At 39.8% G+C, this 25,360-nt stretch overlaps 1 protein-coding gene across 4 annotated transcripts in view; it reads right to left on the bottom strand.

The window, feature by feature from the left end:
- PDSS2 (decaprenyl diphosphate synthase subunit 2) overlaps positions 1 to 24,979 on the bottom strand; it is a 121,942-nt gene extending 96,963 nt beyond the window's left edge. For 2 of the 4 annotated variants that reach the window (XM_074581006.1, XM_074581005.1), the window contains exon 1: positions 24,428 to 24,979. In XM_074581006.1, coding sequence (XP_074437107.1) covers positions 24,428 to 24,654 — 227 coding nt within the window. In that variant the 5' untranslated portion in view covers positions 24,655 to 24,979. The remainder of the gene's footprint in view (positions 1 to 24,427) is intronic. The other 2 variants (XM_074581008.1, XM_074581007.1) reach the window with 2 other exon arrangements.
- Positions 24,980 to 25,360: the final 381 nt, after the last annotated feature.

The following is a 25,360-nucleotide window of genomic DNA, read 5'->3' as shown; positions in this document are numbered from 1 at the left end:
GACTTTCAGAGCGAAGTAACAAATTTATGAATTCACAGGGCATCTCTTAAAGCTGGATATTTCTTTGTTCTAAACTTTAAATCTGGAGCACTGAATCCCCAATTCAGTGGTCTCATTTGGAGTCTGTGAAGAAAACAGACTGATGAAATAAAACCACTTTCATAATTGTAAATAAAAATTACACGTTTACAGAAATAGATGATACTTAAGATGTAGTTCCGCCAATACCACAAAGCCAAAACAAATTAAAACTGAAGAATTCACTTTAGACACCTGTGTAAGTTTTGACACTGCACATTTACAATTCAGCTTCATTTGCTCACAATGTAAAAAAGGCAAAAAAAATATGAAAAAAAAATAACAGCGCTGCTGATACAAAGCTACTGATCCCTTTTTATTTTCAGGATTGGTTCTAAAGCTGTTTTTACTGCAAGTTACTGAAGACTGTAGCATAACACCCAGTAAGTGGGTCCTGAACATTAATTAAGATTTATAGTAGGTGACTACCACTGCTGCTACAAGCACTTTTGGTTTGTCCTCCCTTATTCTACTCCCAATTTCTTGTCTCCCCCCTAGTAGTACAGGATGTAAACACAAAAGCAAGTTACTAAGAGTTAAAAAGTTACTACTCAGCCAAGCTGTGATTCCTGTCCACTCTTAGCCTGAGGCAAATCCAAGATAATTAGACTCAGGTTAACCTGCAATGAGAAAAGGTCAAGCTACATTGCATTATTTTGCATTTGCTTTGGGCGAGGTGAATGCACATTATTCAGTGTTCACAGTTCATCTCACGAGCAGTAACCTGACTGCACACCCTTTATAAACAATTCTGTCTTTAAGACTCAATCACATGTGTTGAGATAATGTTGTACACTCACAGTATGCAACCACCGGCAACACAAAGGACAGATCCTGAAAATTTAGCACATGGTTTTACTTTTGTGATCCCCCCCGCAAAAAAAAGTTGAAAAAAAAAATCACTATTGTGCAGCTGAATATATGTTAAAAGCATGGAAGGAATTTACAGAATTTTCACTATAAAGGCCCCTGTGATTCTGTGTTTAATATCTGCCCACCTTTTCTCCTGTAGGATTTAAATTATTTTTTTTGTTAGATAGGATAGAAAAATGACACCATTTTTCTAAGTGTAGATCACCATTTAAAGTGAGATATTCCTACAACCTGCACCCAAATGAATACCCAAATTAATTTCATGACAGCATGTAAAGATCCAGTTACTTACAGAGAACAGAATTTTTTCCACAAAAGTATCTTTCAACTCTACCGGAGGCAAATGTCCATTTTATAAGTGTTTTAATCCCTATGGATCCATGCATGTCTTTGGACTTATCGAGATAAGCAAAGTAGTCCACAATAAGGAAAATCTCCTCCGGTCCTGGTCAGAGCTCTTCACTTTTCCCTTTTGGAAAGCTGTTGCAGGAGCCTTTTAAACAATGTGCAACTGTTGAACAGTGGAAGGTGCTGAATGGGAAGGGAAGATGAAAGAAAGGAGAGAGAAAAAAAAAAAAAGGTGAGAGAAGAAAAGATGTCCTAAAGGTGTTGATTCCTCCTCTCCAAAAGGCACTTGACTTCCCATGGAAGTTCTCTCTTTTCTCAGAGATGCAGCAAAGCACCATCCCATCAGGTCACAGCTCTACGGTACAGGGTCTCCTGGAGGGTTCTGCAGAAAGTAAGAGAAAATGGGAGTGCCTCACTTTACATTTTAACTAGGAATCCATACAGGGAAAGCTCCCTGTTCTCTCTGGCTCCAGGGCTTTTCTTGACTCCCGGCCACAGAGCGATCTTCCACTTTTATCACCTGGTGCTTCTCAGCTTTGTGTCAGGAGAGTGGCCCTACACTAGAAAACCGAATTCATTTTCAGGACTTTCACTACCAGCAGGATTCCTGCAGCCATGAACTGAGTTAAAGTAACAAAAAAAAAAAAAAAAGCAGCTAGTTAATTCTTTAACAAGAAAAGACAAAGAGGGGAGAAAAGGCTCAAGGAAGCTAGGAGATGAAACCAAAACCCCGAACACAGAATTTTTGTGGTCCAGGCAGGCTCTTGCACTGCCATGAAAGAAAGAATAATTGTTTTTTGTCAAATTATCTTAGGAGGGCTAAAGAGAAAAAGAAAATCTTCTGTCTCCTCCTATGCTCTTTCTTTTGAATAGAAATATCAAAATGTTGACTACTTAAGCCTCAAGGACATAAGCACCCTACTGTATGGATTTTTTTAAATGTCACTTTATTCACTGCAATCCAAGCACAGAACAAGAGATGACTATACATGCATAGCTCACTTACAAAACTAATTATCAGTCCTAATAACCTCTACAGCAACCCTCTGAAGCTCTTGCATATAAAGGGACATAGAAAGAAAAACATTCACACAAATAGCTTAGCATAAATTTGGTGCCCTGCTAATATAAAAGTTTTCAATAGCTGTAAAAATACTATCCTGAGAAGTGTTTTAAGTTTTGCTCTTTGCTTTGCCCAGTAGGTTCATATCTTAATAATTGACATGATGTGACAGACATTCAGCACGACGCGTGAGGATTTAACTACGCCATTCCCATTGTGAACAGGAACTCATTGTTGCACTCTTGCAGGCTGCACTGAAAACCTTCCCCACCGTGTCATTGTGAGGGACTAATCATGTCACTTAAAATCGAGAGGAAAGCTCTTCTAATCGAGGATCAACTTTGGCATCTGCTTTTACTCTTTCTTGCTAATGCTAACCTTGCTTTTCGTTGTACCCGTATTCATAGGCAAATTCTTTTTGAAGAAAATCATTCAAATTAGAGAACTTAGGCCAAAAGTACATATATTTTCGTTACAAGAACTTGCCTAATGGCATTATTCTCTTCTCCACAGGCCCTTGGAAATCAATTATTGAGAGAGAGCTTATATACATATATGTTCGGCTAAAGAACAGTACACAACACTTCATTTAGCATCCACCTTTAAACAATGAAACATCATCTGCTCTGTCCAAACTGCTACACTGATCTCAAACTGTTTATGATTCCCACTTAGTTCTTAATAAGCAACAGGAAATAAATACTGATTAGAATTTTAAAAGACTTGAATGGACAACTTTTTTTATGAAGCAGAACTGATGTCACATACTACAGCCTGCTGTCTGAGACTTTCTTAACCCCTGCATGCTTTCTAAACACCAATAATATTCTAAACCCAGACAGAATCAAAACAAACAGGACACAAATGACAAGGCAAGCCAGCATTATCCTGCAGATTAAAATACTACTGTTACAAGAAATGGACCGATGCTTCTGTATGGAAACACCTCATTCCATATGCTCTCATATGAGCAGACTCTTCCCTTCCGAATGTGAAAGTAACTGCCCAATGGCAACCTTCCCATAATTTGTTCATTTAGTATCAGCACCGTTTTGTACGTGCCCTCGCATCTTGATAATGTCTGATCTACATCAGATGTTCGTTTTCATATTTAATTTTTCATCAAAAAAAACAGCAGAATAAAAAGGCATAGCATTCCTAGGAGAACTGAAGGCCAGGAGTCTACTTGTTTAATGTGCATCTTGACAAAGACCGTGCACATGCAATACAGCTAAGTTTTTCTACTTGTTTTCTTTCCTCTGGTGACTTGTAGAAGCAATAATTCACTTTAGAACTTTAGTTTTGGTCTGGTCAAAACAAAGAACTGACTCAGAAGTTGCAAACTTCTTACAATTCTGAAACATAATGCCAGGTTAATCAGGCCAGAGAGGCATAGTGTTTCAATCACATGCACATATAGTTCTACTACAGCTTTTTTCTTCTTTTAAACAAGCAAAGGCTTACTTTCAAAGAGAGTCCTTAAAGAAAGGCCTTTGCCTCCTCCTATCCCTGATCCTGCTGGAGTGCTTCTTTCTTGCTTTCAGAAGATCATCAGAACAGCCTCATGAGTAAAGACACTCTTTCAGTGCTGAAGCCACTTTACTAACCCACCTTCTATTGTGCAAGTCTTGGTGTCCCTTCTGTGGTACTGCGTGTATCTGGGAAAAAAATCTGCTCTCCCAGGATTAAGAGAATCTCTCTTAATTCAGCTTTTCACAAGACAAAAGTACAGGACCAACCCTTTATGCCTGACTTACCATCGTATGTCTGATCTCCGCTTCTGCAAAGTCCTCAATGGACCTCTGATCGCCCTTTGAAATCTTTCCCTCCCATATCCACTTTCCTACACTGATCCAAGGACTTCTTCAAATAAAGTGAATTTTAGAGATTCACACAGTTTTAGCTGAAGCAGTGATCCCTGTAGAACTGAAACACTGTCAGCATGCATCATTCACTCCTCTCCTGCGTAGCTCCTCAAAAAGACATCCATCGAACTTACTTTAGTAACATAGCAGAGGATGCCACAGATTGTGCTTTCTGAAGCATTCACTTCCCTATGCTCATTATAAAGCCTGTCCACAGCAACGAGCTCAGATACAGACATGGACACAGTAAAAATTAACTCCTGCTAGACATGTAAACACACAGGCTGAAATTTTTGTCCTAAGTCCAAGACACTCCAAAAATTTACATTACTAACTTTCTGTGTACAACAGAGACCTATCATGTTGAAGAGGTCCTTAGTCCCAAAAGGAGCTACCTCTCCAGCGACAGACCAGAGGATGTTCTGCCACATATGATTTTCACCCCAAAGGGCTCTGGTATGCCAGAAAGCACAGCAAGCAGCCACAGCCTTCCCCTTGCAGCATCCTGCAGCTTTTCATGCATGCTGAACCCCAGCCAGCAAGCACGCTGAAGATTATGGACCAATACCTTCGCTTGCTGTTCCACAGAAAGGAAGACCACGTTCAACTCCTGGCAGCCAGTGCTGTTGAGATGACACACAACAAGACCCTAAACCAGCTGGACCTTCTGAGGAACTGCAGCCTTCATGCCCAGGATTATCACATTACAATGGTCCGGAGGAAAGTGATGAGTAGGTAAGTAATTGAGGCCAGGTCAGCTTCTGACAAGGGAGAGCTTCCCCATCAGCAAGAGGCAAGAGAAAACGTTCTTTAGGAATGCTAAGCTCACACAGAACAGATGGGAGCACTCCCAGATGTCTTGCTGAAGCCACAAGCCAAACAGTAAATGTGTACACTTAACCAATGGCAACCTCCTGGGGCTTAGCAATATTCCAGATACCATCACCATTATCACCTCCATCTTACCCACATTTTGTTTCAGCTTACGCTCCTCCCTCCCACAGAACCCTAACTTTGATTCTTTGGTTGTTATTTATATCCTTTTCATGTATACGTCATTTGCCTACTCAACTTGCCTACTGGTCTGTGGAGAAAATAATTCTTTTCTTGTACCGCAAAAGAAATAGACCTAGCAAGGGAGATGCAGATTTACATCATTATTTCTGATATGCACCTGTATATAAATGCCAATGGAAGGAATATTAGGTAAATATTTAGGGTCCATTACTCCTCTCTGAGGACACAGCTTTCAAAAATAAAGCAGAGCCAAAGGGCCAGTCACCCCCAAAATGGTTCATAGTGAATGTATGATTTTAGGTAATTGGTATCTCTTTCAAGAAGTCCAAAGAAAGCAAGCTTGGTTAAGCCACCTGCTATTGCAGAAGCAGAAAACAAAACGTGTGGAGAAACCTCAAGACGCAGTGTATTCCCTACCCAACAAACCTGATGCCACCCACAAACTGAAAACAAATTGACATATACATTGTTATGAAACCCAGCGTGACACAGAAATCGTGTTTCATCAGGTTTTGTTGGAGGTGACACTTTCTTGTTTTCTTATCAGACACTGCAAACTGCCACCCAAATCTCCATTCCTCTACTTTCCCTGCCAGTTCCAGTGGTAATCCTGCAGATGGCACTAGGGGCTAAGAAATTTCTTTCCTACTTTTCTTGTCGGAGGCCTTTTACACTTGGTTCTTTTCATGTTCACTGAACTGTACTATAGAACTCATCTTTTAAGCAACTTGATTATTTCAAATTTATAAAGTTTACGTTGTCCTCCTGCTGCACCATTCAGATCCCTTCAAAAACTTCAGCAAAAAAAATAATCTTCATTCATCAAATATAAGGCATTTGTAATAAAGAATGTAAAATAATGGATGGCTAACACCATTAACATAAATAAAATCGCACATTTTACAGAGGAAACAAAACCCATTATCTACATGCAAGGTTGAATAACAAATAAATTCATGTAGCAGACAAAAATGTGACTTTAAACTTAGGATGGTATCATGTTGCTCCTTTGAGATACCCAGAAGCTGAATTCATTCAATCTTCATCTTTCATGAGTTTTATGAAGCTATTCCTATAAAATTTAAAATTCACTGTTCCTGTAATCATCTGTGACTTGATTATCTCACAGGATGCAGTAGACTCATCTGAATTGGAAAGATGCTTTTCTTCTTGCTCAGTGCACCTTTTTTAGCTAGACAGATGGTACAGCAGTTTCAGAGCAGAGAGTTAAGTATCTGACAAACAGCTGGAAGATTTTAAGCATCCCACTTACCCTGTCTGGGAGGGTAGCCATTCTCATCTCAGCTTATCTGAGATCTTCACACAAGGTATTTAAAAAAATAGCATTGAAACGCATTTAGTTCCTAAGGCAACTCAAACTTCAGAAAACATAGAGCTGACTGGGCGTGACCTTGGCTATACTTAAGAGGTAAACAGACCTGTAATCTTCTCTTTTTACAGCCGAGACAAAACTAGCTAAAATATTCAAGGTATATTTGACACCTATTCACCTCACAAGGCTAGATAGCATATGAAATACAAATAAAACCTCTCCTATGCTGAGCTCTGTATTAAGATGAAATTGTCATGAAATAGAGACGGATCGCTCCTGACAGACACCTACAAGGAATGCCAACAGCTGTGCTCCCCTACTAACTCGATTCCGAAGTGAAGGGGCAAAAAAAGAAAATCTAGACGCATGCCTGAATTCATGGCTTGATACTACTCTTTCTGCCCGTTTGTAGGACTACATTGATAAATGAAACCAACCTGTAGTAACAGCAAAGGAGAACTACAATACGCAATATTTTGGAATCAAGGAAGGAAACAGAGAATTGTTAAAGCTAAAGGAGAAATGGCAGAGAACTAGAGGAACCACATGATGTACTGCAGAATTTAGACGCTCAGATGCTACTTCAGACAACAGGGCAAGAGTGTCCTTACAGACTGCTGACACAAAAAGGTAGGCAATAACTTCTCCACAACAAAGCAGCCTCACTAAGGAACCTAAATGTCATTCATTGTGAGAGAGTACACTTTAAACTACCTCCATCAGTGAATCAGACCAGCCCAACAGAAAACAAATCCAAAATGAAAACAACATCCATTTTCCTCTTTTCCTTAAACAAGATACAGTAGTTCACGGAATGGGAAACATCAACACTATTGCCAATGCACAGGAGGGGTAGACCTGCAGAGGCAAGAGCAGGGAAGAGAAGAGAGTGATCTCTCCCTTCCAACAGCAACAGCCATCAGATCAACTCAGCTGCTCATGAAACCACAAACCAAGACCTCTCTGGTCAATTCTGCCGCTTCCACTCAACACGATGAGCCTTAAGCCACACGGTCAAACTATCCTATTGCATCACTTAGCAGCCAACCAAAATAAAAAAGATTTCTTGCATGCTTTCTGAACTAAAAGACGCAATATATCCAGAAAGATTTTTAGTTAAGTTAATAAAGCTGTTTATCTGCAAGTTTTCCCCGAATCATTAAAAATTCAGGTATTTAGAAGCTCACAAAAGTATTAGTCATCTTCTTGTAGATGCAAAGATTTTTTTTCTTCCTTCCACCTTAAAAACTGTCTTCCCCAAAAGAGGCAATTAAAACTCAAATAACAAAATAATATGGCAATAATACATACATCTTATGTACTAATCCTATACAGAACAAATGTTCTTGATACTAAATTGAGAAAAGAAAAAACCCAACCATTTGGTTCGACTTATTTCTGAACTCTGGTGACCATATAAGTTTAAAATTTCTGACACGGTAGCCTGATACAAACCTCATTTTTCACAATAGTCCTCAATTCCAGTACAGCTTTCATTTGTCCACCAGGAAAAAAGAGATTCACATTTCTTAGGGATTTTCTTGCTCTCTCTCATTTTGCTACAGGGATTTTTTCCTCCATAGAGCTCTTTTGAACCAGAAGACTCAGAAACAAGAATGCAATGACTAAGGCAACAGGAGTAAAACTTTCCAGAGTCCACTATAACTGAAACTTCCCTTGCCAAAGGAAAAGCTTTGCAGAGTTTTAATACCTCTATTACAGAGATTCAAATTGCAAGAGTTGTTGCAAGAGTCAATACAAGATTACAGATGAAGTATTAAATCCCTCAGCAAATCATGAAACTAAAATTAAAGTTACTTCACTACAAAATGGAAAGCTATTACCCTAAATTTTTGTAAGTCCCAACAGAATAGGAAAGCACTTCCTATTCCTGCATCCAAATACATCTGCAGTAAGCTAATGCTTGGTCACTTGCACCCTCAGACACCACCATTTCTTCTGTATTATGTCAAAGGTTTAATTAGTAAAGGTTCTCCTTCCCTTTAGTTCTTCTAGTACATTATTCACATAACTCTTCAACTGAAAAAAGTCACTGAGTTTATGTTTTGTATGTTCCCTGAAGATTAGTATGAAAGATGCTAACTATTTCCAATTTTACTTGACAGGTACACACTGATGCCGAAAAAAGGCTGTCAGACCATATATGCACAATACAGGTGTGCACTGCAAGGAAAATAAAGTTCAAGAACTGCTGTCCATAAGGGGAGCTGCTAGTCCGCTGAACTATGTCCTTCTGTTGTTTTCAATTTAAAGTGATTAAAACATAAACAGTGCTTAGCTTTTAAAAGCACTACACAGCAGAAAACCTCTTCAAACTACTGGAATGCTCTGGATGCACACTGGAATCGTTTCCCACATATCTCCAACAACCTCACTGTGATCAGCCCTTAGAGCACACACACTCCACCTGACTCCTTTCATCTGACTTCTGTAATGTACTACTCTTACTTTTCCTTCTTGAAATCTGTGGGTTTCTTAGCCTTCTTGACTCCTTCCTCTCTCATTAGCTCTTTCTCTAGTAATTTAGCAGTAACACTCCTATTCCCCACTTGCTAGGAAATCTGTCAGGACCCTCATCCTCTGCTTGAAAAGCTACCTTGCCCCTGGCTTGGTACACTTGGTCCAAACTGCCTGGCATTCTTCTTGCCATTATTGAGCAATCAACCAAACCTTACTTTTACCAAAATTGAGCTCCAAACTTCCCAGAAGCCCTTCCACTTCTTTTCTTATTCTGTGTAAAATGTTTCAGATGTTACTTGAATGCAGTATAATTAACAGCAAACTAAAAAAGATAAATGTCACTTAAAAAAAACCCCAAACACAAAAAACCCACCACAAAACAATGAATCCCAGCTCCTTTTCAACACTTCCATCAGCAAACAGAAGCCTGAATCTACTGCATTCAGATCATTTGCCTCAGGCAAGCAAGACCTCTGCATGGTATGTCATCATTATTTTGTGCTTTAAAAATCATCAGTAGGGCATACATCCTTAAAATAGCACAGACTATTGTTACCTGGAGATTACTTTCTGCCTCAGTCTAAAAATGTGTTAGGACCACTTGTGCATGAAGCAAAAAAATAAATAAATCAGGTTGGATGTAACTTTCTTTACATATGAAATAAACAAAACACAGAGAATTTTTTTTTTAGTATCACAGGATGCCAGTAAAAAGTTCTCATTTACTTGGCATCATGAATTTCAACATTTTCTGTAAATAATTTTTTGCTATTTGACATCCCAAACTGCTACTGTATTTCAATATTAATAACTTGGAGTTATATTGAATTTGTAACACCCAAAGCAATCTTGCATCATTTGTACTAAAAAAAAAAAACTAAAAAAGCATTTTCCAAGTTAACTTCAAGCACTGTTTGAATGGAGGACTTCACAATAGCTGGTGATGGCAAAGATAAAAGATGGCAAAAATAAAATAAAACTTAAAAAAAAAATCAACAAAACTGAATTATTTCAATTGCAAAACTTCATGGACGAGTTCCAATCACTCGCCTCCTAGGATACCCAACTACACTAAAAAAAAAAAAAAAAACAACCACAAAACCCAAACTTTACAAAATGCAGTTACCCACATTTAAATTTTTCACAAACTTTTCTGCTAATGTTCTAGCTCTTGCACCCTGGCGAGCAGTGGCCCCAGACCATTCTATGTTTTTCATAGAACCTAGGCTGGAAGGGACCTTTAAGATCATCAAGGCCAACCATCAACCTAACACTGCCAAAACCACCACCAAACCATGTCCCCCAGCATCACGTCTACCTGTCTTTAAAATACCTCCAGGGATGGAGATTCCACCACTTCCTGGGCAGCCTGTTCCAATGCTTGATAACCATTTTGGTGAAGAAATTTTTCCTAATGTCCGTTACACACATGTTCCAACCTCAAGGTATCCGGGGGTGTCTTCTTCAGACTGCCTTCCTCTACCTATACCGCCTTTGTGGGAGTGCGCATAGGCATAACCAGGTTAGCTCAGGAAAATACGGAGCTAACGTAAAGTTTGTAGACTGGGAGATAGGGATGTCAATATGTTTCTCCCAGGGTTCTGAGCCCCCACCCCTAAATGGTGCCAATGTTTGCACAGAAAAGACTTGCTGACAGTCACAGAGGCAGAATGAAGAACCCAATCTCAGCCTCTTACGTGAGAGGCTAGTACCTTAACCATTGAATATTAGGGGGAGTAAGAAAAGAAAAGGAAAGAAAAAAAGTAGCCCAGAGACCACGCAAAACTCCATAACTAAATTCATCTTACTTAGTATCCTGTCCTCAACAGATACCAAAAGTCAAAATACATAGGAAAATTTTAATTACAGGCAAACACTCTATTCTCTACCATTGGCTGCAGGCATTGAAATATGGTATTCTGGAAGATTATCTGTAAACCAAATATGCTAAGATTTAAAAGAAGCATGAAGTGTTTGGGGGGGATTTTAAAAGCGACTGTTTTAGTGATGTCTCTCCCATAAGTTACTGTAAGAATGTTCTCACACAATAGTCTTCGCTTAAGGCAATTTCCCCTCCCCTTTGATTCTGTTCTTCAACTAGCTTCCAAGAAAATTCTTTGAAGTGATTAACTCAATTAAAGGCACAATGATGAAAGCTAACTTAAAAAAGGTTTAATGACTGAACTCTTTACCCTACTTTATTTTATGAATGTATCTTTTATCATAACTTCAGATACTACAAAATAAATAGCCACACAAGGGAAAACACAGTTTAGGTTTGCTATTCCTTCCTTTTCACGAGTCAGTTGCAGGCTCAGTTTAAACGTATGCCAAATATGAGCCAAATTTACCACACCTTCAACAAGTAATCATACTCAAGAAAGGAAAATAAGCATTGGTTCAATCCCCACAGTCCATAAGCAACTGATAAGCTTACCTTGTTGTATATAAATATATATATACATATATACACAAAAATAGTTAAAACAAGGGGAATACCTACTGAAATCAGGATACAACATTAACACCAATAAACCTGTCTCTGTATCTTGCCCATTATCTAGAAAATTTTCATATATGCTGTTATCAGTGCCTCATTTAGTTTTACATTAAATTTCTGCGGTCCTCAACAACTTCCCAAAGCAATACATTTCAATGGCTCTTAATCTTCCTCTTCCACAGCTGAGAGGAAAATATGTTTCCGGTGATATCTTTCAATTGTCCAAGTTGTTCCCTGAAATGCTGGACACAGACCAGAAATCAAAAGCAGAACAGCAGTCCTGTTCAACGGAGCAGCATACAACAGCCCATTAGAGAATTATGCAGCAAATATTATCCTTCTCCACTGCTAACATAGTAAAATCTCCTCAGGGAAGAGCTTAACTCACCTGTAACTTAATTTAAAATGTAAAGATTTAAAGCCCCAAGTAATTAATTAAAATAATCTAGATCTCTCATGAAAGAATAATTCATCATTCACAGGGGAGGGAAGAATTTGAAACTATTCACATCAACAAATGATGACATTTTTGTCTAATGCAAAATTCCATTTTGAAAGAAAATAACATCAGGTATGGAAACACTTCCTTTCGCCATAACCAACCTGCAGGTTTCTGCCTTTTGTGTCCCAGTAGTAAAAATAAATAAATAATCAATCAACGGTTTGTGAATTCATAAAAATCATAAATAGGGAATTTAGAGCTAAAAAAAGGGCTATCTCCACTTCTTCCTCTAACTCTCTTTCTAGAGCTAGACCAGCTCTGAAAGGTTTATTTATCACTCAGCGAAGAAGGAAAGGATTTCTCATTCTTGATATAGAAGTGTAAAAACATCTCCAAATTACTCATAATAAGGCAAGGGTTAAACATATATAAGGTTTGAGCATCTGCTGTCTTTAACAATACATGTTTGGAAGTAGAAAACAAATAAAACTTGCACATCAGCACTTCCCAAAGTGGGTTTTTTTGATTAGTTCGGTGGGTTTTTTTCAGTGTGAAGTGTACAACTACACTCTCTCAGTAACAAGCAACACCATTCACAGGCTTCATATGTTTGCATTACATTCTATAGCATGGCAAAAATAATTCCATGTAGATTTAAAGTATTAATGTCATCTTCAATCTTCTCCAATGTTTTTTCTTGCTTTCCTAATAATTTTAAGAAGGGCTCCTATTTGTTTTTCTTCAGATTTAACACATGGGGTACAAATCTTTAAAGCCTAAAGATATTATTTTATATAACATCAGAGACTTTTGCTTTCAAATTTCTTTGAAAAACAGATTGAACAGTGTTTCCTGAGGTCTAGTGACAGTAGTTGGTAAGCATTTAAGTTATTTGTGAGCTTATACGGATTTTCTTCACGTTCTCAGGACAATGCTTCTTCCTCTCAGTAACGCTCACTATTGTGGTTTCTTTTCTACCACTTCATTTATCATAGCCAGAGAAAATCAGGACAAAGGCTTAAATGGAAGATTTCCTAAGGCATACTGGTGTGTACATGCTTCCCAAACTGCTCAGTAAATAAGACTTGTTTACACAGAGCTTCACCACATGAGAACACGGAAACACCTTTCAATATTTAATACCTACATGCACACCAAGGTAATCTGAAGCAGTGGTACCAACCAGGGACAATATATTAGTCCAGATTTGATATTTCTAGCAAGTAAGTCACCTCGCAATTACAACAGAAGAGGGAAAAGAGAGGGGAACGATTCTAGTTGCGAAGACACCTCAACTTCCGGTTACAATGCGTGTTCAATTCTTAGCAGTTGTCTGAAAAAGTTTTTTTTAATAAATGAACTATTAGGAAGATGGTATATCTGAAAGAACGCTGTGGACTGAGGACGAGACCTGTCAAAATTAGAAAACGAAGTTCTCAAACGAAAATACATTTAAAGGAGCGAACTGCATGCACTAACCCTGTGAAGCCGAACACCTGCGCAAGTAGGGCAAGATATAACCCATTTCTGGGTCCACACAGAGCTATTCTGCCAACCATTTACATTCACGCAGTTATCTGACATGCACTGCAGTCGCAAGCTGAATCCTTACAATAGATCTCCATGGTCTCAACCGGCACTCGGGTGAGAAGACATGGGGCGCAAGCCTGCCTCACTGCCCAGGCGGCTCCTCCCGGCTCGGGGCCCGGTGTGCGCGCCAGGCAGGAGAGGGATGCGCGTACACCCACAGCAAATCTCACACATCTTTAAATGCATCTGGGATGCACTTAAACTTCACACTGCAGGCTGGCACCCGTGTGTTAATTAAAAAAAACCTAAACAACACACCACATCACACAACCTCTTGAAGTTTGATTCATAATGTTCTGCTACTAAAGCTTCATCGTTCTCTGACAAGCTCTGGTAAAACACCCGAAAGATTCAATGGGACTCCTAAAGAGTTAAAAGTAGAAAAACAAACGAGAAGATAAACATTTAGTTTGGTTTTTTGTTTTTTTAAAGAAAATCAAAACAGGAAAATCTAACAAAACTTCAGCTCTTTCAAAGTGTCACAGGAACAAGGATGGCCAAAAAAAATATATTCTCCCCTCACACTTCCAAACATGCACTATCTGTTAGGACGTAAACTTCCACCTCCCCAAAATCCACAGGCAGCAATATGATCCCAAGTGATTCACAAGCAAAAAACAAGCCTACGTTTCTGTTGCTACAATATAACACATAATAGCCTTTTTTCCTCTGATGTCATTTTTATAACATTATTTTGGAATTTGACTATTTTAAAACTTGGTTGCTACAACACATTGTAGTCGTTACACGGATTCATTTCCTACTTTCCGACTGGCAAGACTATTTGTTTCACTTTTATGAAGTTATATTATGGACAAAAGACACATAAAATATACTGTAAATTCTAATAGTAGAAACTCCTTTAAAGCCTTCCATTCCTTGAATAAATGTGTATTGGAAGAAGGGCTTCCCCCACAATTACCCTAAAGGTCTGTATTGCCTGCTTCCTCTAGTCTTCTGAGCCTTATCTCTGAAAACAGTCTTTTTGCATTATTACTCCTACTGATAGATGACGTATGGTTTCTTGCAGAGCCTGTCAATGACTCCCAATAATGACTACCTAAACTTACAAATAATCAGAAAGTGGCAAATTCTTCCTGTGGACAATAAAACAAGAAGTATACGCCCTCCCCACTATTTCTGGCTCTAACAAGTGGGGATCAAGAACAGAAGATGAACTGATCTCTCAACCCTTTACACTTCAGCTTCACCTGCGCAAGGCAACACGGGTTTGGGAAAGACGTGTTTTTCCTGTATATTAATTTTTAATTACTGAAATACGTCATACCAGACAGATTCACATTCAGAAGTCAACTTCTAAAAGAACAATCAAAATATGAACTTCATATTGTAGCATTAACATCACTGAAATCCCTTTAAAATACGCACACAGTATTACCCTCATCTTCACAAACAACACTGATTCCCAACTGCTTTTCGTTTAGAGACGAGAAGGTTACCGGGATAAAAAACTTTCCCCTGTATAACAAACGTGCACACAGGCTGCACTGATATATCGTAGCAGCCTGTATTTTCTAGCCTATGAAAATAGATGAATTTTCATAATATGAAAACATGGGGGCTCTGACATGTTCAGTCTCAAAGCTCAACACTAATTTGACATGAACACAATACACGTTTGGGGGAAAAAAAGATCACTAACAAACATACATGCTAGCACAATCACTTTTAAAATAACATAAGAGAGATGATTTTCCACTTGTGATCACAAAGCTTTGCCTTGTGTATTTGACCTAACAAGTATTCCATTTAGCTCTTCACAACTTGAACTTTCTGTTAAGTTTGATTAAAAGCAGTCTTACCAAATCAACTCATTACCGTGCTTCTGCTACTGGCTAATCATTCAGATGACAACCAGACACAAAGCGTGTTGGCGCAGACCATTACCCTCAAATTGCCTTAATCAGGACTACGCATTTGCAGGACGGGTCTACACAAGCACATCCTGTTACAGACCCAGACCTACTTTGTGACTAAAATACAGATTTTTTTTTTTTTTTTTCAAAGGTGCAATATGTAATCTATTTCAAGTACTAGTGGCAGCATATAGATGCATTAATTCTTTAACTACAACCATTTTGTTGGGTGTGATGAACAGGCAGTTAATGAAAAAGATATCTGTCATTCCAGCAAGTTCGGATGTTGAGTGTGAAAGTCCAGAAAAAAAAATAATGAAAGTTGTTAGGAAGAATGGCTTTGGGGGTTTTTTTGAGTTTTTTTGTTTTTTAAATAGTTCAAATTCTATAATTTTGAATTAATTTTGAGCATATTAGTGGCAGCTATGAAGCCAATCAGTTCATGTTTACAGGACTGTTTAAGTAACAAATAATAAAAAAAAAAATCTTCTAAAGGGAGTACTTTTTGAAACAAATTCAGGGTGGAAGCTATAGGGCTTGCTTGTTCATGTTTTTTAACTAGAAAAATAAAAGCTGAATCAGTAGTTCCTAGGTATGACTTCTTTCCCTAGCTGGGAAGAAGTCAAGGGGAACGAAACAAACTAGATGTTTACTATACACCTTCATTCTATTAAGAAACAGAGGATTATCTGTAAGCCTTTTTTGGTTTTCCCCAAAATGGAAGAGCGGCTACACAGAAGAACCAACTACTGCTATTCTGAAGAAAGGAACTGGAGGAACAAGAAAGCAAAATGTGAACAACCATCATGTGTAATTTAAGTGGAAAAAAAAAATGAGAAAGATGAATGTAGAAGCTGGAGCCCCTGATGGTTCTTTAGGAATAGCTGAGGATTGAAGAAAAGATGACTGTGGCTCACCTCCAGCAGGCTGAACAGATCCTAGAGTTTCTCAGTTAAGTCAGGTATTGAGTCAAATTTCTAAACCCTATCATTATTAGTAAAATCTAGCTAGTTCACAGCATGTGTTTGGTAAAAGCTCATGCATAATGAGTTTCCCCAGTTTTCCTATATCATCAGTTTTTCTTTCCTTAAATGAATCTTTCCACACACAGCAAGAGAGAAGAAAAAAAAATTAAGCTAAAGTGATTGTCAATGCCAGAGAATTGGCAGGGACAATTCAAGGACAGCAAAGCAGCTGCTACAGATTTTAAACTTAATTTTTGTAATAGATCCAACTTTTAAATTCATGGTGTTCCTTTATAGTCCGTCAGGTTTGTCTCTAGCAGTAGTTCCTTTAGGGCAAGCACTGCAAGACAGTCTGCCTACCCTGAGGGAAACTAAGACACTCAGATGTGGGGTAAAGGAAAGATATTAATAATTTAAGACAATGGTCTGCCACCCCTAGGAGAAAGCAACAGTGTTAAGTACAGAGCTATCTGACTCCTGAGCTTAGGTTTGTCCTTTGTGAACTTTGTATTTTCCTGAGGAGATTTTCAAAGTGCTGTGGAAGACACAGTGGTACCCACGTTTTTTGGAGGAGTTCTGAAAATGCTCATGGTGACTTGTTAATGGGGTCTCCTGCCACTGCCAGGGCCTCCAAAGCAAGGAGAGAAGTCAACTGGGAGGCAGCATCAACAAAAAGGCAGCGGCAGGGGGAAATATCTCAAGTAGTGGAGAACACTTTTTGTAAGCTACAAAATACAGAAAGAGTAAAAGGCCTAGGAAAAGTATTTTTCTCCTTATTCTTGTAAGACAAGGAAGTTAACTTGTCATAGCCAAATAGAAGACTCACTGAAAACAATTTCCAGTGACCCAAATATGAATTTTGATTACCCTATGACATCAGTTCTCACTTGCACTTTTTTTTTTATATATATACATATATATATATAGTAACCCTCTTCTGGGTTACAGAAATAATAATTTTGAAACTATTTCCACTTATTCAGTTACTCTTTTCCCATGTAGAGCAAACATTGACATAACAGCCATTCACTGGTACATTAAACTTGGTATTCTATATTCACATATTACAAATCAATTGTACTCGAAAGAAGAACAGATGTGAACTTTAAAAATTATCTGTATTTTAAAAAGATGCTTAGGCTACTGTGTGCCTAAAGTAAAATCAAGTTTGCTCTAGATGTAGTATACCATGTCCTTTCAAGACTGACTGGCCCTCAGATCTGTTCATTATACATTCTTTTTCAAGTGCTTGAAACCCAAGCTTAAGAAATCCCAAGGTCTTTCAACTAATCACAATGAGTTGCACGTGAAATTCTGCTAAAATCTTCAGACTCATATTCCCTATAAAACATACTAGAAATCATCAATGTCAGGACTGCATGTGAATTTTCATTGTAAATAATACTATCAGAAAAACCCGAACAGCATCATCACCTACTGAATATACTTCATTTACTAAGACTTCATTTACTAAGACCACCCTACATGCTCAAATAATACATTCCTCAAAATGGAATGTATTCAATTCAATGCTGAATCCATGTTCTGGATTCAACATGGATATTTAAATGAGAATCGTTGCTAAAATCGCAAAAAAAATAATTATTTCATTATTGGGGAGGGACACTTTATCAGGGAGTATAGCTCTAGGATGAGGGGTAATGGTTTTAAACTGAAAGAGCGGAGATTTAGATTAGATATTAGGAAGAAATTCTTAACTCCGAGGGTGATGAGACACTGGAACAGGTTGCCCAGGGAACCTGTAGATGTTTTGAAGTGGGAAAATTTTAGAGAAAGAACAAACAGCACACATTTATTCATCCCACTCCACCTTACTACAGCGTAAACAATGAGTGTGACCTACAAAAATGGACTGTCTCTTCCCCTTAACTGTACCAGACAGTATTAAGTAGTGGCTAACTGAAAACCACAGCCAAGGCCACAGGTACAAGGAAGAACATGGAAGGAATCATATACAGAAGGAAGTTTCAGTCCATATATGAACCTACAACAGTTTAATTTCCTCCGCGTCTTTTACCTGCCAAAGTTAACTTTTACGCTCTTTGTGAGTTCATTTAGCCAAAATACGTAAGAAACTGATTTCTGGTGTCTAAGAACCGTTTACTTGGTGGTGAGTATAGTAACAGAAACCCTTAGGGAGCATCAACATGTATAATTATAGAATCATAGAATGGTTCGGGTTGGAAGGGACCATAAACATCACCTAGTTCCAGCCCCCCTGCCATGGGCAGGGACACCTCCCACTAGATCAGGCTGCTCAGAGCCCCATCCAGCCTGGCCTTGAACACTTCCAGGGATGGGGCATCCACAGCCTCCCTGGGCAACCTGTTCCAGTGTATCGCCACCCTCACAGTAGAGAATTTTTTTCCTAATATCTAATCTAAATCTACCCTCTTTCAGTTTAAAAATAAGACATACAACATGATGAAGGTTTTTGAAGTTACTACTCGAGACTATCAATCCAGACTGAAAAATATTCACAAAATCTAATTTAGCTAAGAGAGACCTGCCTTTCTTGAAAGAGAGAAGTTTCTTGATGGGGTGAGTCAAAGCCAGAATTTAACTCCAGTGCTTCACCTGCAGTTCTCCTTGGAGCACCTCTGTTTCCATCATCTATACAGAGTGCTTTGGTAAATAGTCTTCCCAAACAAAGGCAAATTTGTTATAATGACCAGTATTTCAGTAATTTTGCAAAAAGTATCTGACATATCAAACAGGAAAAATATTTCTACATTTCAGACATCACTACTAAGATTTTCTGCAGAGGTGCCTCGCATGCTAGCTCTGGTGGCCTGTGCTTCCAGGAAGTCCAACAGATCTCTGCAGTAAACGTAGGAAATGACACAACTGCTACCTCATTGCTAACCTCACAGGCATTCTGACCACAATTATAAAAATCACATCTCTCTACCAAAAAAATATTTTTTACAAAGTGTTTCAGCAGGCTGAAAAAATAATAAAATTTAGTGAATGCAAACATGTTTTAACTTCTGATCCAGCAACAGCAGGAGAGGGACTTTATGCCCCCAAGTTCCGTTACAGATTGAGCAATTCAGTAAAACTTTAAAGACTGTAGTAAGTTTCAGTTTTAGAAGCTGTAAATTGACCAGACACTGCTTGTCACTAACTACTGGCTCTTTTCAGAGAAAGTTATCTCATTAGCCACTGCCAAGTAAACAGACACTTTAATTTTTCTAGCCCAGAAAAAAAAATAATTAACATTCAAAACAAGCTGCTGAGAAGCTACTCGCGCTCAAGCACAACATCTACAATTATAAGAGGGATAGTTTTGAGGTCACCATTCTGTTAAGGCAAAATAAAAATTGGCTGTAACAATTCCAGTAACACCAGGTTGGAACAAATCCCTAGGCCTACACTGAAATCAGTCACCAACGTAGGAGGGCAAATGCATGCCACATCTGAAGTTAGAAGACATGCGTTACTGAACTAAGCCATTTCAAGCTGACAGAGAAACAGGACTATTAGGAAACCAACGCTACCAGACATTTTAACCAAAAAGCTTATAATCTTGAAGCTACTCTGGATTGCATTTTATGTTCGGTGCTTAAAATGTCTAGAGATCTACACAGAGCAGGCTGCAACAGAACAAAACCTGGTCTATTGAGGCTTTTTATTTCTGTAATAATCCAGAAAAACTGCAGCTAAGTCTACTTAAGCATTTATCACCAACAAACAATTCTGACAGACTAAAATATAATCATTCCTCCCACGTGCTAATGACAGAATGGCTAGAGCTAAATGGTATCCCATAATAATTTTACGTGTATGAAATGTTCCATTTCATTTAGTGATATTATAAAAGTGATGCATTGGCCATAACATTTACTGTTTACAATCTGCAGCAAGCTATACCCTTCTCAAGGGAGATTAAATAATCAAGAAAACGTTATTCACACTATGTATTTGAGAAAAGTAGATCACTGTGCCAATTACAGATTCTTTCCTATATTAAGAAGGATGTATGCTAGCCTAGAAAGCAGGCGAAAGAGAAGAGAGAAGACTGGAGATTTGTTTGCTTCCCAACTGAAAAGGAGGTCATATGTTCGTGTGTTGAAAAAATTTTCCTTCAGTCCAACAAAGCCTGAAGAGCAAAAAAAATGTAAATGTTAGTTTTGAGTAGCTGCTGAAAACACTTAATTATAGGGAAAGAAAACTTAAAGCTCTGAAGAACCATACAGTGACTCACAGGAATACAAACAGAAAGATCCAGAAGCAGTCAGATTTCCAGATTATCCATTAGAGGTAAATATTTTAATGACAGCATTTGTTTAAAGTATTCTTTATTAATATTGCTTATGCACCATTTTCCACTCAAAGATCACAGTGATTGATACAGGCTGTAATGAATGAAGTGTAACACCTCCAGAAAACAGATGCTACATTATTCATTTTACAGATAAGTAAATGCAAGTATGAAAAATTAAGTGACTTGCCCCAGTCAGAGAGCCAAAAGCACAGCTGTGAATATAATCCAGATATCCCAGCTTCCAATGATCTGTTAACCACTAAACATTAGCCTTTCTAAAATGAAATGTGACCTTTCCCTCACATTTCACCCTCTTTCTAACAAGTCTGGCAAAGCTAGTACTGAGGATGTTCACTTAATGTGGCTGACTTTTAAGAAACCAAAAACTTAAAAAAAAAAAAAAAAAAAGATAAACTTGACTTTACCACAGGGATCACAGAACTCCAAATCCCTCACTGTAGGGCTCAGTTACCCGTCTCTGCCCTCACAAGAGCGGAGTCAGCAATAGCTCACAGATTTAAAGCTGCTGGCTGGGCACAGACTTGGTAGGAGGCATCAGGGTCGCACATCATCCCAGAAGAACACCTGCTGCAGTCCTGATTCATGGCAGGCACTTACACGCAGGAGCTGCCACCGCCGCATCCAAACGAGAGGAAGAAATGGATGGGATCATCAGAGCAACGTATACTGCCCCAACAGCTGTTCCTCCACATGTCCTCGCTCACATAGACAGTTATCTCTAAGCTGCCTTCTTCAAGGCTCTCCGCACAGGCTACAAGTTGCAACAGCCTAGTGACCCAAAGCTCGGCAAAAGGTTAAAAATGCTTACCAGTACTCCTGTTACACTAACGGTTTTCAATGTGGTGGCAATTATGTCTTATGCTGTCTCAGCTCAGAACCTATTCTGCGCAGATAAAGCAGAGGGGTTTCTGCCAATGCTTAAGTAACTCCTAATGGTCTAAGGAAGACTTCAAAGGCTAGCGAAGCATTTGGACAAGAGGGGAGGGTAGACACAAAAACACTGAGGACAAAATGCCACCAGTTAAAGAAGGTTAGAGAAAAAGTTAAAGAATCTCAGAGATGACAGCAAGCAATCATAATTTGATTGTCACCACTCATAACCTCAAAAATAAATGAGTAGAGACTTGAGAAACAGCACGTGCAATTAATCAATTTTACTGCATAGATTTTTCAGATGTTCCCACAAATAGAAAAATCTCCTTAAGTGCTGGAGTACTTAATAGATGCGTACAGTATTTATGCACTCACAGTCTGAAAGATTAGAGTTGCAGAACCTATCAATCACTTCAGTTTTTCAAAAAAATCACCAAAGAACATACTTTAGATACCCATGCTTTAAAATCTTTGCCTGAACACATAACAGAAAACTTATGTTATTTTATAAGTATGGGTAATGAGCCAGAGATTTAAAACACGTACCTAGTATTGAAAAATCAAGACCCGTTTCCCAAACTGCTATGCTAAGTCAGAGCATAGATCTCAGACCCATAACGAAAATCAATCACATTTAGAGTCAAATATACAACAGTAAATTTTCAGAAAGAGATTATTAGGATAGCACAAGGTCAAAATTCACCTTATTGCAAAATCATACCATAAAACAAGGCGAGGTACAATTTGTGCATTGCTACAGGCGTACTAAAACTTGTCAGCAGGAAATTAACTCTTCTTATAATACAAAGGCCAAGGCCACTAGAAACGCATCTGCAACAAAGCCTTTGGAAATACCAGTGAAGCCAAATAAGAATATCCAAAATAAGGGTACACTGTTTCGGGTTTATGTGAGTAAATACTGACTTGTTTCCAGCAAGACACATCAGGTTAGTAGTGTAGTCCGAGATATACACAAATTAAAAAAATGAATGGATTCAATCCTGCTGACCCTGTGCATGATTATATTCCTTCTGGTGTTCCACAAGCCACAGGCTTGCACAGTCATGCCCGAAGCAGCCCACTTAAAGCAATAAAAGAAACCACCTCACCACACATTACAGCTCTACCACAAAACCTCCAACCACGCCCCAAAATACTGTATTTAAACTTAATTCACAAATAAAGCAGCAACCACTACACATTGAACAAACTATCTAAAGCTAACATTGAAGTCCCGCTTCAGCACTGCGGGTCTCTGATACTTCTATGACTGCAATGGAAGTTAAAGAGCCCAAATACATTGCACTTCAGTCCTCCTATTCCCTGTATTCCACTAGCTGACCTTAAAGTTGGATCCAAAGGCCAAAAAACATTTTCTTCTTGTCCCTTGTCTTAAAAAAGAAAATCAAAAATCTTGGCTAAGCTTACCATAATATCACAACCTGCATTTATAAACAATTCCACAAAATCCCCTCCACCGGCATTTTCCAAAGTCAGGCATTTTCCATTTTTATTAGCAAATTGATTTATTTCTTCCAGAAAAGTCTATTAAAGCCAATATCTAAATCCCCCTCCCACAAAATTATGTTTCTTTAAAAAGCAATGTTTGTCCCCTTTTCTTCTGTTGTTCACTTAAGACGACCAGATTTAGAGACAGTCTGAAAAATAAATCTTTTTATATCATTACAGCAGAATTGCAGAGTTGCCAAGGACCACTATGCAGCTACAATTTTTATTCTTTAAAAGAAAAGCAGAAAATTTGTTTTGAACAAATGCTACTTTTTGTTTTACACCTGTGCAAATATACTGTGCATATTAAACTTGGGTTCTATTAACATTGCTATATTTGTAGTTGTAGCAAACGCAGTTCAATCAAACAAAAACCATATGCACACACACCCACACACACCCCTCCCCCCCAAAAAAATTACCCCAAAACCCCAAACCCACAACCCAATGCTCTTGGAAAATTGCACTATTTATTTATTTTGTTAAGCCTCTGGTATTTCATTGTTTAAAAAAAAAAACACTGCCAATCAGTTCTTGTTTTACAGTCAAAGAAAACACTGATCAACAATCCAAACTTCTGCTTATTGGCAGGAATGCAAGTCTTCCATCAGTTTGCCTTAAAAACGAAGGAGTGGCTAATCAGCTTAGCAACCCTGAAAATCTCAGCAACATACAAAAACTCACAGCTCCCAGCTGGATATTCCAAAACAGAAAATGTTTTCTAAAGCCCTTAGTAACAAAACACACACTTCACAGCAGTGCCATTCTGAGCTTTTGAGTTGATTAGTTCCCCCGTTTTTTCCACTGGTTTCCTCACAATATAATCCTTAATATTAAAAAATATGTAACTGTTAGCGAGATGGCCATTCTTCTTCTATTATCAAGGAATATTTTTTTTTGCACATTGCATGGGGAAGGAAACTCATTCATCGCACGTGGCATTACGATGAAGTAACTTCCGAATGACGGCGGATAACTGAAGGAAAAACCTGTTGCGGCAAGGAAATGAAGATCCTGGAGCGGAGAGCTGACCGCCCACGCAAAACCTCACGGCTCACCGCTGGGTTTCCCTAGGGACACGCCAGTCCTGTCACCTCCACGGCCGCTCCCCGCCACCCCACCTGCCACGGCCGAGTCGCCCACCCGTCCGGCGCCGACCCAACTCCCCGCAACCAACGGAGCCTCAAAACTTCCCACAAGTTCTGACGAGCCTCCCGAGGGCTGACGGCCGTTCCCACCGCGGAGGCCGGGGACGAGGCCCCAGCGCCCCCGGGAGCCCTCAGCCGGGCGGGCCGGGTGCTTACCGGGCGGTGTCGAGCAGCGGGTGCTTGGTGCCCACCAGCTTGCGGACCTGCATGGCGATGTTGCTGAGCTCGTCGCTCAGCAGGCACCGCAGGCTCATGAAGGACGTCGGGTACCCCACGATCTTCTCCGCCTCCGACACCACCTGGCTCCAGGGCGGACCGACCGACACCAGCCCCCGCAGGCTGCCGGCGCCGCGGCCCCCGCGCCGCAGCAGGGCACCCCACATCCCCCGTCCCCCCGGGCGCCGGCTTCCTCGTCCGTTACGAGGGGTCCCACAGACTAAAACGTCCGCAGACGAGTTCCCCTCTCCTCGCTCGCTGCTCCACACCCCACCGTCAGCGGCCGGCTCAGCCCCGGGCGGCGGATCCGCACGGCAGCCGCCCTACCTGCCCGCCTCCCCCCCGGCGGCGCGGCGGCGGCCGGAGCGGGCTCATTGTGCCCTGGGGGCAGCCATCTTGGGCGTCGCAAAACACGGCGGGCCGTAAAGCGAGGTCTCTTTCTTCCCCCTCCCACCTGCCTTCCTCGCTTGACGGCCGCGGCGGTCGGGCGCTGGGGTGGGGGAGGACTGTGCGTGAGAGAGGTGGGCTGCAGGGGGAGGGGTTCTGTTGGCTATTGGGCACATTCCCTTCTTTTTCTTCACCCTTAGCCTTTGCCCTGGGCAAAGGGCTGCCGCCTCTACCCTCCTACTCTGTGCCTGTCGCCTCCCGGAGCGGCGTGCGTGGGCCGGCCTCGCCAGCCCGGCCGTGGCAGAGGGCCCAGCTGCAGGAGGAGCGCTCCCCCGGCGGGGCCAGGGCTCTGGGCTGGCTGGGGGTTCCCCACGGAACTCGATATGGGCTGTCTGCTCCCAATGGTGCATGCAGAGACCGACAGGGAAGAGAGTTCAAGTTCCCCCATAAAACATTCAACACATAGTCTTTAGCTACACAGTCGTG

The sequence above is a fragment of the Larus michahellis genome, chromosome 3 (assembly GCF_964199755.1).
Source record: "Larus michahellis chromosome 3, bLarMic1.1, whole genome shotgun sequence".
Lineage (NCBI taxonomy): Eukaryota > Metazoa > Chordata > Aves > Charadriiformes > Laridae > Larus > Larus michahellis.
The sequence above is the reverse complement of the archived record's forward strand: the minus strand, read 5'-3'. Positions and strand labels throughout refer to the sequence as shown.